This window comes from Rhinolophus ferrumequinum, chromosome 18, assembly GCF_004115265.2.
Source record: "Rhinolophus ferrumequinum isolate MPI-CBG mRhiFer1 chromosome 18, mRhiFer1_v1.p, whole genome shotgun sequence".
In the NCBI taxonomy this organism is placed as follows: domain Eukaryota; kingdom Metazoa; phylum Chordata; class Mammalia; order Chiroptera; family Rhinolophidae; genus Rhinolophus; species Rhinolophus ferrumequinum.
Window position 1 is genome coordinate 53,181,630 of NC_046301.1, and position 12,441 is coordinate 53,194,070.

Below are 12,441 nucleotides of genomic sequence, written 5' to 3' on the forward strand. Positions count from 1 at the left end.
GGCTGCAAGTAGCCAATTTGATGATCAAAACCTTGGGGGTAAACTTGCTTCTAAGAACAGAATACGACTTAAGCAAATGGATTGGACAGGGGGTGAGTAGAAACCTAAATAAGTTATTGCTCTTTAAAATAACTGAAATCCCTAAATTATGTCTTAATTTTATCCTTGGAAAAAAAAAAAGAAAAGAAAGAAAGAAAGAAGAAGAAGAAGAAAGAAAAAGAAAATGTATATGCCATTCTGCTCTGTTTAACCATCAGTGGAATTTTTAAAATGTATGCTCATATCTATTATTATAGTGCATTGATTACATAATCAGATATTTTTAATTCTTGATCATATTCCTTTCCAACTATATAAAAATGTTTAATGACAAATATGTTACAAAGCTTTGCTAGGAAATAAAAAGATTGTGTGCATCACTGTCTATATAAATAAATGAGCCATTATGGCCTATGTTGAGCTTTACATAATGTTTATTCAGCCTAACAATCAGGAGAAAACAAAACAAAACATTTCTCAACAGTGTAAAGTTCAGGCAATTCCATTTGTCTTGGAATTTTGTTTTCAGTTTGAAGACAGAATGAAATCATAGTTGTTATGTAATAAAAGCTTTATGTACATCCTAGGCAGTCACCTGTATCTTTATTAGGAAGGAGTTTTATTTTTTGAAGGTTTGATTTGGAAGTTTTATTCATCGACATCAGCAAATAATGTGTGTGTGCGTGTGTGAGCTCACACGTCTGTGTTACACAACTTTGAATTTTCACAGTAGAATGGAACTATTTAAACCATCTGAGATCAGCGTATCATTAATTAGCCTGAATCATCAAGCACCATGATGGTTTTACCACTATCAGCGTACTCTGTGCATTCTCTTCTTTTATTCACAATGCTCAGTACTGTAGTAGATGAAGTACCGACGAAATGGCATTGATTCTTTGACCGTCAGGGAAATGTTCCGTTCATCGTGCTCCCCTAAAACAGCAGCCAGACACTGGGAACAGATCTGACTCAAATGCATTTTCTCAGTGGAAAGAAAGGAGGACTGAAAGGCTATCCTCTCTCATCCGATTCGCTACTTTTGCTGTTTTTTAAAGTCTTCTCTTCAATTTTAAAATGCGGGGGAAAAACCTCAGCACGGGCGTTAAGAAATACTTGAACGTCCTAAAACAAAGCAAGAGACGTATAGTGGATGATGTCGCCGTGAATGTCATGTTTTCTCCTCCCGTAAATAACAACCCCCCCCTTTTATTCTTGAGTTGGGTTTACAGCCCAGCTTTTTCGGCCCGGTGTAACGTCGGCCACAAGATGGCACTGACCTGCAAACAAAGGAAAACACAGTGGCACTGACTTTTTAAAAGCCTGTAGAATCGCCTTGCCTTCGCGGAGTCTAGGACTGTGTGGGTATGAGCGATGCCTTCCCTCTGCACCGTGCGTCTGTGTCTAACAATGTGTGGATTAGTTTAATTGCTTTTCTTTCCGTAATTCCTAGGCAACGCTCCCCCGAGGTGCATATCCAAGGTGAGGTGTTTGTGGGGGGAGCTTCAGGCGCTACTCGCGGGGCGCGTCACGTGATCCCGGGATGAGGTGGAGTTCGGCTTTAAGGGGGCGTCTCTGCTTATCTTCATCAATCTTTAGGGTTTGAGCAGGAGAAATACCCGCAGATCTGTGCTCCCTTCTCTGCTCCATTCCATTGCCACCCTTCCCGCTTCAATAAACAGGGGTGAAAAGGACGAGTCTCACTGACGGGTAAGTTGCAACTTGACACCCGTTTAAGGGACTTTTGAGAAATCTCTCGTTAATGGAGTGAAGGAGGAGAGAGGAAGAAAACACATCCGAGAGCCCGAAATTGGCTCTGGGGAACTGAGGTGGGACGTGGGGGTCAGTCTTTCGGTTCCGGTCCCCTTGCGGGCAGGTCGCAAGATGCTCCCAAAGATCGAACAACTCCAGGACTCCTGCCTCTGGGTGTGGGGACGTTGGTGACCCAACTTGCGGCACCTCCCTGTGCCGGGAGGATTTCTGGATGGGATCAGAGTTCTTCTCTCCTCGGGTTCTCGTACGAAATCCCAGGGGGTGGGCAGGTGCCCTAGCTGGTCTTTCTCTCACCTCGCCCATCTTTCGCATTTTTCTGTAACTAGCTTAGCTGGAGCCTCTGCCCGGGCGGCTGCACTGGAGTTTTCGCGGAGGAACCAGCGTTGGGATGGTCTGGGGAGGGTGGGTTTGGCGGGTCGTCTGCCTTCGTCCCCCTCCGGCGGCGCGTGCCGGGCGGGGAGCCTGCGGAGGCCCCGGGGAGAGCGTAGCACCCGGGGACACTTGTGGTTCTCAGGACTGGGCTGGAATCAAGCCCCGTCCACCTGTACTGGGTCCTCCCAGTCTGTGGCTGCTCCCTGGCAGATGCCCTGAGCCCGTCCTCCCATTTCCAAGTTTTAATCAGGGAACTCTTTTAGAACAATGATGTTGGAGCCCGGCTGGGTTGGAAGATTGGCGATGGGCTGGAGGTGGAGGTGGCTTAAGAGTATTCCGTTGGTCCTCAGGGAGACCGGAGAAAGGTGAATATTCTAACACTGATTTGGGTTAGAGAGAACTGAGTTTGGGCTCTGCTTGCTTGTTTTTAGTTGGTTTGGAGGTTTTCCTTTTTGATAGTCTCATCATCACAGATAGACAAATTCCCTGATAGATGGGTGGCAAGTGTGTGTGTGTGTGTGTGTGTGTGTGTGTGTGTGTGTGTTGGGGAGGGTTAGGAATGAGGAAAATCTGGGGCAGTTCACCTAGCTAACAATAAAGGTGGGCACCTATGCACGCTGCACGGAGAAAGGGGGGAGAGAGGCAGTGTGCTTTGACATCCACCTCTCCCCTTTTGAAGACCTCTTAGATTTGCCATGCTCACCTGGATCCGAGGAGAAAGCATAGTTCACTAGGTAGCACAGAGTGAAGGGTAAGGGCAGGATTCGCTTGTCTCTCTCTGCCGGGACAGAACAGAAAAAACGATTGCTGTCAGTCCCAAGACTCCAGGCTGCTTGCCTGGGGAAGCAAGAGAGAGCAGAAAGCTTTCCAGCCCAGCTCTCTACCCATGACAAGACCCATTGCCTTTCGGTAGGTGACTATGGCTTTATCAGTCTTATTGTTTTAAGGCAGCTGTGTGTTGAACAGGCCCTCCTTGGAGAGGAAGGAACAGGAACAGGGAATTATGTAACTCATGGGAGCTAAACTCCCAGTAACTTTGGGAGGCTGCATGTAACGAGGATGACATTTCTTTTCCAAAACACACGAGGTGAACAGCCAATTTTGAGCACGTGAAAAAATTACCTGTAGCAGGCTATGACCAGAAAGGTGTATTTTCAGGTAGTCACAGCACTAAGGATCGCAAGTAGTGAAAAGCCAGTTTTCTAATTGGAAAGGAGAAAGAAATTTCTATTTGCCAACTGGTGATGTATTCAGTGTCTCTGATTTGTCTGTCAATGCACATGACAGCTATCATGAGATTTAATAATATTTAATTTTTTTCGTATCTGTAGTTGTGAACCTTATTTTAGAACTACATATTGGAATAGTAAATATCAAGTTATTTTCTTTTGCGAAGATAATGTATGTAAATTCTCTTTTAGTATTTTCATTTTCTGACAATTACTCTTCCTTGAAATTATACTAAGGTAGGCTGAAAATACACATTTTATCCAAATGGGGAACTGTTTTATCCAACTGTAAGGACTACACAACATGCATTGAGCAAAGGAGACTTGCAAATAATTGGAAAATAAAAAGTTTACATTTTCTCTATAGGCAAGTTAACTTAGTAGGAACACTGCTATTCCTCACAGAAAATGTCTATCAAATATAATTTCAAATGTGTCATAGAGTTTCACTATATTTAACTAAACTCATCTGCAAGAAAGCTGTCTTTGTAGCCCATGCATTGTAATAATTTAATAAATGTTTGCATTAATTCTCATACACATTGAATTCTGTCAGACTTGGTCAGTGGATGTAAAATTTTTATTTTTCTTCCTTTCCACTGCAAACACGTGGGTCTGCACCTTCATGATCTCTCACCTGGATTAACGCACTAGCCTCTTAATGAATCTCCCTACTTTTCTTTCCTGAGTCTGTTGAAAACAGCAGCTAGAATAATAATTTTAAAACAAGTCATATAACTTCACCCCTTTACCACAGACTCTCCAGTGACTCCTCATCTTTCTCAGGGAACAAGTCAGACAGTCCAGTGGAATCGGGCCCTACACAGTCCGTTCCTCCTGTTTACTGTTTCCAATTAATTTTCTACTAGTCTCTCCCTTATTTATTCCACTTTGGATTGCTGTTTAGCATACCACGTACACTCCAGCCTTAAGGATGTTATATTCTTTCCATATGGGAGGCAATCCCTGAGATCTCTGTATGGCTTCCTCACTTAGCACTTACTGCACATGCCATCTTCTCAGGCAGGCAGAGGCCTTCCCTCACCACCCAGTAATAAACTGCAGCTACCAACAATCCCAGTTCCCCTGCATTGCTTTATTTTTCTCCATAGCATTTACTATCATCTGTCATACTACTACTACTAATTATTATTATTATTATTATTATTATTATTATTATTATTATTGTCTTTCTCTGCCCACAAGACTAGAAACTCAATGAGAATGTAACTGCTGTCTCCACTAAAATCATGCCTGACACAAAATAAGTGTTCAATGAGTATTTATTGGGTGAGTGAATTTTCTTTCAGAAACAATTTCTTTTTTTAACACAGAGCGGAACATTTTTTCCTATATATCTGACCTAATAAAATTACTATTGTAATTAGCATACGTTTTGCATGTAAAAGGACTAGGATAGAATTCAGCTGTTGATGTTAAGATGGATTCATGAGAGAACCTGTCATTTCAACCATGCATCAACTAGGTCAGCCAGCACATTTTAATTCTAAATCTAATATTTGCAAGGTACTATGAAATATACACAGTTGTTACCTTAAAGAGGTTATATTATAATTGAGAGGAGCCAATTAAGGATTCAAGGCACTAAATGGTGCTTTGAAAGATGGATAAACTTTGGATTGTGATGAGACAGAACACCTAGCAAGAGGAATGGGAGGGGTGAAGATGCAGATGCTAACGCAGGCCAGGTGCACTTGACTGTAAAGAGACTGGCCTGCCTAGAACAGAGCATCACAATGGGACTACTAGAGCAAGCAGCGAAAGACAGAAGAGAGGCATAATGTAGAGGTCTTAAGCATCAGGCTGAGGATGGACTCAGTAGTCCATACCTCATGTGGCTCATACCTGGGTACTTACTCACCTGGTGCAGGGAGCCATGAGAAGTCATAACATAAAGAAGATGAACTTTCCTATCAAGCTATTTTTACTTTACATAATGAAGAAAAACTCACAATGAACTGATAAGTAATGTTCAATATGTGGATAACAACCTGAATATGCAGTACGATACAAAGTTTTCTTGAATCCTTAAGGGAGAAATTTCCAAAGAATTTTTAGATTATTACTTGCTTCTTCAAGGTTTATTCTCAAGACACTAGGAGACACATATCAATTCTGCCTTTGATATTCTTGAGAGAAAAAGTGTGATTACCACGTAAATTACCATTATAATTATACGTTGTTGCATAGAGGAGGGGAGAACCATATTTCTAATAATATTCACACTTGAAATTATTCCACTACCATTTCTAGTCTTACTACTTTCATTCTCACTTAATATTAGCAACCTTTATTTTGATTCTTCTTCAGTTTTATAACTCCAAGCTGTGGTTTTATAATAAAAAACACTCCATATTCTAGAAAGCAAAGCCACTCAAGGAAAGGTTCATTAGAGGAACCACTTACAAAGTAAATGTATTGGGGGTTCATTAAATGTCTTATCTCCTTTTCAATGGAAGTAAATCTTCATGAGTTTCTTTATTGTTCTCACATAAGAAATAAACACAATTCCCTTTCTTAACACAGGCACAGTGGCCTGTTAATTAACAGAAGAAATCTCACCTCATATATCTACTTAATAGTCTAGAGTAAATTTGAGATTTTTAAAAAAAGTTTTTAATCTTTATAAAACTATCACTGTAATTTGTTTTGTTGGTAAGAAAAGAGTATGTATATCACAAAAGGCTATGAAAGATCAACATGATGACTAAAATTAGGTCCCTGCCTTGTATCTGTGTACAATCTAGAGGGAAGGAGGATATTTATATGAATAGAACCTTAAAAATCCTTTGAAAGCTTGGGACATCTTAATAAAATCATAGAATCTTACAGTTAGAGCTTCAGAGTTATGCAACTGAATCTCTTACACAAGCCTCAAAAATCTACTAGTTACAAATTTTTGTGTATGGACACTTGTTAGATTTGAGGGCAATTCATCCCATTTGATTAAACCTTTGTTCCTCATAACAATGTGAAATTTGTTTTGTTTTGTTTTGTTTTTAATATAATATACTTCGTTTGGTTCTACTTCTAACTTGTGTAGTTAGATTGACTACTCTAAGTCCAGTTCCCTATGCCACATGCTACCCAGACAAATATGAGATGTCTGGACCATTCCTACAAAGTGTTTTTTGGATTAAATATCTGTTCCTTCAACAGTCCTTTACATGACAAAGTTTTTTGATGTTTCACTGTATTAATCATCTCCTTTGGAATATACTTGTGTTAAATACATCTGCCTTAAAGAGCAGTTCAGTGTATGATGGAGCTAGTACTACAACTTGACCTCTACGTGAATTATTTTATTTTTATACTAAGAGGAAGAATTAGGTAATTTTTGTTTTGTTCTGCTTTGCTTGTTTCATATATTTTTCTTGTTTTAAGCTGTGCATTGCATTTTATGTTATATATTCACACTCTTACAGTGTTCAGAACGTGCTGATAGTACTGTTTATATAAGAATTTGAGCATGAGATTTACATGCTTTACTAATTTACAGACCACTATGTTTTGCTGAAACTCAGTGTGTAAGCAAGTCCAATGAAAAATACTGTGAGATTTTTTTCAAAATGTTTCTGCTATTTTAAAAAGATGTTTGTACAGATTTCATTTTATTTATTTCAATGTCTTCACATTAAATAGGACGATCAGTCAGAATTCATTTTGACTACCCTCCATAAAATTAGTAATGCAATTGGTCATTTTCTCTTTACAGATTGTTCAGTTCCAGGGAATGAAGAATTCAGAATAATTGTGATAAGTGGATTCCAATATGGGGAATAAGAATAAGCTGAACATTTGACCTGCTTTGAAGAAACATACTATCCATTTGTCTAAACTAATCTATAACAACCAAACCAATCAAAATGAATTCAACTGCGTTTTCCCAGGTTGAAAACCATTCAATCTACTATAATTTTTCAAAGAAGAATTCCCAGTTTTTGGCTTTTGAAAACGATGACTGTCATCTGCCGTTGGCCATGATATTTACATTGGCTCTAGCTTATGGAGCTGTGATAATTCTTGGCGTCACTGGAAACCTGGCCTTGATCATAATCATCTTGAAACAAAAGGAGATGAGAAATGTGACCAACATCCTGATTGTGAACCTTTCCTTCTCAGACTTACTTGTCGCCATCATGTGTCTCCCCTTCACATTTGTCTACACATTAATGGACCACTGGGTTTTTGGTGAGGCAATGTGCAAGTTGAATCCTTTTGTGCAATGTGTTTCAATCACTGTGTCCATTTTCTCCCTGGTTCTCATTGCTGTGGAACGTCACCAGCTGATAATCAACCCACGAGGGTGGAGACCAAATAATAGACATGCTTACGTAGGTATTACTGTCATTTGGGTCCTTGCTGTTGCGTCTTCTCTACCCTTCCTGATCTATCAAGTCTTGACTGATGAACCATTCCAAAATGTCACAATTGATGCTTACAAGGACAAATATGTATGCTTTGATAAATTTCCACTGGACTCTCATAGGTTGTCTTACACCACTCTCCTCTTGGTGCTGCAGTACTTTGGCCCACTCTGTTTTATATTTATTTGCTACTTCAAGGTAAGAAAACTTCCCCCTTCCCCACCCCCCCCGACCATTTGCATTTTTACCTTCTTGCCACAGAATTCCTCATTAAATGACTGGTTCTAGTTGAACTCATTTTTTCTTTTCTCTGTAGATATATATACGCTTAAAAAGGAGAAACAACATGATGGACAAGATGAGAGACAGTAAGTACAGGTCCGGTGAAACCAAAAGAATCAACATCATGCTGCTGTCCATTGTGGTAGCATTTGCAGTCTGCTGGCTGCCTCTTACCATCTTTAATACAGTGTTTGATTGGAACCATCAGATCATTGCTACATGCAACCATAATCTCTTATTCCTGCTCTGCCACCTCACGGCAATGATATCTACTTGTGTCAACCCCATATTTTATGGATTCCTGAACAAAAATTTCCAGAGAGACTTGCAGTTCTTCTTTAACTTTTGTGATTTCCGGTCTCGGGATGATGACTACGAGACAATAGCCATGTCGACCATGCACACAGATGTTTCTAAGACTTCTTTGAAGCAAGCAAGCCCAGTCGCATTTAAAAAAATCAACAACAACGATAATGAAAAAATCTGAAGCTGCTGTAGCATATGATCCCAGCTGACATCTGTTTCAAAACAAGCACAACCTAGAACATACTTTCATCACCTATTCAACCAAGGAATGGGGTTGAAATCATTGAAGAAAGACCATGATTTTCTTATCTTGCTTTTCACTGCTTTTGTGGTAACTGTCATAATTACATTTGGAACAAAATGTATGGGCTTTGGAATATTCTGGCAATAGTTTTGACCAGACGCCCTTTAAGTGCTTTTTGTGAATTTATGCATATAATATAAAGGCTCTTATACAGTATTTCTTGCAGTGAAATTTCTTTAAAGTATTACTATTAACTGACTTTAGAAGCACTACACCTGACACTCTCATTAGATTGGGCCATCCTGATTAGATTAGATTGTCACTACATTGGGTGGTCCTGATATAACAACAGGCGTCATTTCAGTCTGTTACAGAGGTGACAACATAAAAAAGCAGCATTCAGGATGTGGGGGTAAAAGAGAGTCTGTGTCTTGCAATCCTACAGTCTAAAGTCATTCAAGAATGATTTGCATTTTTTAAAATTTTAAGACAGGATTTATTTTGCTCCTAATGGATTATCGCTTAAGATAAAAATGCATAAAAAAATACTTTTCAGCTCTGACTATCATGGGGAATTGAGCCACCCACGAGAATTAAGTGGGGAAGCAGTTCTCTAACTTCAAAACTATTTTGGTACCTGACAACCAAAGGATTTTAAAGTAATTAGCTTAATCATTAAATTAATAGCGCTGCAAATAGTAGAATTATATCTGAATTGATGGTCAAGAGGTTTTTCCATTCTTTACAGATTGCTCAGTGTTTGTCAAGCTTTTTAAAATAAATATACATGTAATTTAAAAGGCATTTCCAGCTTACAATGTATAAAAACACAAAATGTATTTTCCATACATCAGTGCCTATATACTAACTTATTTTTAATTTTCAATGTCCATCTTTCAAAGGACACCAAGGTACAATGTTAAAAGAATGTTTACCCTGGCTAGCAGGGATAAATACCTGAAAACGGAGAACCCTTCATATAGCACATGTTAATTTGTTTAAATTGTGTGCCTTGTGGAGTCTTATAAATAATGCACTATAAAGAGTACTGAGTAGTTGTCATGTTAATATTTTTAATTTCATGTATCCTATAATCATGATTGAGCCTCAAAATCATTTGGAGAAAGGACATTTTGAAGAACAAGACATATCTTTGATGTATTATACAGACAAAGTATTAAATGTGCTTGATTTTAGAAAGATAGACATTTTCTTTATTAAAATAGTTTTTGCTTTTTCTGAGGTGTCTCCTTTGTGTCTCTCTTCAATTTCGTTTTCTTTTGTAGGTCCATGTCTTCCCTCCCACGATGTTCTCACAGTACCCTATATCTGCTTGCTAATGAAACGCTTTCTACAGTAGTATAATATAACTGCTGATGGCCCAATCTTCCTCCTTTGCTTCTTGAAACTTCTTAAAGGCAGAGACTGTCCCCAGTGCATTTAGCAGAGCGCCAGGTACTTAGAAATTGTTGAAAATAATATTTCTAAAACAAATGAATGAATACATAATGACCAAATTTCCTTCCTTCTCATTTATGATCATATTGACTTCACATCCTGAAATTATTTTGAACTCCCCCTGTTAAGTCCATCTTCACCAAGAAAGTGTTTTCTCTTTTATTATGTTATTTTCTCTTCTAAACTAAGCAAAGCAGGACATTGCAGATTTTAAAAACTTGCATGATTAGTCTTGTAAGTCAAACAAATATAAAAAATTTGAACACTAATATGAATTCAAATTATAGCCCAAGAATGACTTTAGTTAACCGAATAAGAAACAAAAAATCTAAAACCAACTTTTAATGGAAACTATGATCATCTTTCCTGACCCAAACCTGGAATTTTAAACTACTTGATGTTTCTCTGCTTAGGGGTACTCAGGGGAAATTTTGTCTTTCTCTGCTTAGGTGCTATGGAAACAAATGGCTACTTGAGAACAGCCTTAATACGTAGGTGCTTCTTTGTCAGTGCATTTGCCAAGAAGGCCATTTCATTCTGATTTTCATTCGGCTATATAGGCTGCAGATTGCTTAGGTTCACATAATGAACTGAACATCAAGTTCTTCTCTTTTATCCAAAGATGTTGATGACCTAATAGTAAAGTCTACATCCATTGACTTTACTAAAGGGTCAACATCCATTGTAATTCAAGAAGAAATAAATGTCCATGTTAAATACAAACTATAGAACCATTGGGTTTCCTAAATCCTAGAACAAAAACAAATTATTGGCTTAGTTTAAGAGCATAGTTATAATGCAGCTCATATGAATTTGGAATAAAATGCTAATAGCTAGAATTTTTAAACATTTAGTATGTGCCAAGTACTATGTCAAGTTCTTAAGTACCTGTGAGAATGTGTAAAACGGCCACTTTACATAAGAGGAAACTAAAGCTCAAGTTGAAAAATTTGAGCTACACACTGAGTAACTACTGGGGTAGAAATCAAACCCAAGTCTGTCCAGTGCAAGTAAACTCGTTGAGCTGAAACTAAGATAGAGTTTTGGACATTAATTTTTTTCTCTTTATAAATTATATCATTAGGGCATAACAATACCATCCACCTTCTCTCTGATTTTAGCTGCCACAAGAAATGGAGTGAAGTGGGGAGAAAATGGCCATTATGATTATTGTATCCACAATTCCTATTGAATTGGAGAATTCTCCTTAAAAACAGAATTTGACTATTCATATTAGCTTTATGTATTTACTATTAACATTGGATATTCTCATTCCCTTTTCTATTCCACAAATTTCCAAGGAAATCTAAATGCATATTATACTATAATTTCAAAATTTGACAATCAAACGAATGGGTATTTTCCCAATGAAAGTACTTTTTCACACACAGTTAAAGTGGTGGAAAGAGGTGGATTTGGGGTTCCAGGGATAACTCGGGCCTTGTTCCCTCACTGCCATTGAGGGAGTTTGTAGGCACTGCTAAGTCTTTCATGACAACCAGGACTGCTTTTCTCAGCGATCTAGGATTCTGCTAGCGAATGTATTTTTTAGTGCAATGTGAATTCTTTTACAGTCTCCATATTTTCTTCATCTGCTTAACCTTGTGGCTCATCAAACATGTTACACAAATTCTTCATGGTATCACTTATATGTGGAATCTTAAAAAAATATATAAAATTGAACTCACAGACACAGAGAATAGAAAAGTGATTGCCAAGGGCTAGGGGATTACAGGAAATTCAGGAAGAAGTCGGTAAAAGGGTATAAACTTTCAGTTATAAGACTAATTAACTCTGAGGGTCTAATGTATAAGATGATGACTATAGCTGATAACACTGTATTGTACAATTAAAATTTACTAAGAAAGGAGAACTTAAATGTTCTGGAAACAACGGTAAATACGCGAGGTGATAGATACGGTTAATTAATTCAATAGGAGGAGTCCTTTTACAATGCATACATAAATCAAATCATCACATTGTATACTTTAAATACCTTATAATTTTATTTGTCAAATATACATCAATAAAGCTGGTATCCAGATTTTATTTAATAATATTGTTAAGAAAAAGGAAGAACACTTAGCAGAAAAATGGACAAAATATTTGAGCTTCACAAAAAAGGAAATTCAAATTATTGCTAAACATCTAAGAGTTCTTCTATGTCATTAGTAATCAGGAATAGGCAAATTAAAACTACACTAAAACACAGTTGCATACCTTTAAGACTGGCTACAATGAAACAGTATGAGTTGCATACATGGCTGGTAGGACTGTAAATGGGTACAACCACTTTAGAAAACAGTTTGGAATTAGCTAGTAAAGTTGAAGATGTGCATATCTTATTACC

At 37.9% G+C, this 12,441-nt stretch overlaps 1 protein-coding gene across 5 annotated transcripts; it reads left to right on the forward strand.

Annotated features, from left to right (window-relative positions):
• Positions 1–1,393: 1,393 nt before the first annotated feature.
• NPY1R (neuropeptide Y receptor Y1) lies at positions 1,394–9,830 on the forward strand. Of its 5 annotated transcripts, none has more exons than XM_033133408.1 (4): positions 1,394–1,521; positions 1,639–1,749; positions 7,150–7,999; positions 8,118–9,830. In XM_033133408.1, exons 3-4 carry the CDS (start codon positions 7,301–7,303, stop codon positions 8,568–8,570), a joined length of 1,152 nt encoding a protein of 383 aa, XP_032989299.1. In that variant the 5' UTR covers positions 1,394–1,521; positions 1,639–1,749; positions 7,150–7,300; the 3' UTR covers positions 8,571–9,830. The 5 variants fall into 5 exon arrangements, with proteins under 5 accessions (XP_032989299.1, XP_032989303.1, XP_032989300.1 ...); XM_033133411.1 differs by lacking the exons at positions 1,394–1,521; positions 1,639–1,749 and adding exons at positions 2,445–2,549; positions 2,864–3,093; XM_033133412.1 differs by lacking the exon at positions 1,639–1,749 and having other exon boundaries at positions 1,397–1,521.
• The last annotated feature ends 2,611 nt before the right edge of the window (positions 9,831–12,441 follow it).

Excerpts from the sequence above, each read along its gene's own strand:
- NPY1R (XM_033133408.1), top strand. The coding sequence starts at position 7,301 with ATGAATTCAACTGCGTTTTCCCAGGTTGAAAACCATTCAATCTACTAT. Across the intron at positions 8,000-8,117 it reads TATTTATTTGCTACTTCAAG|ATATATATACGCTTAAAAAG; the intron begins GTAAGAAAACTT and ends TTTTCTCTGTAG.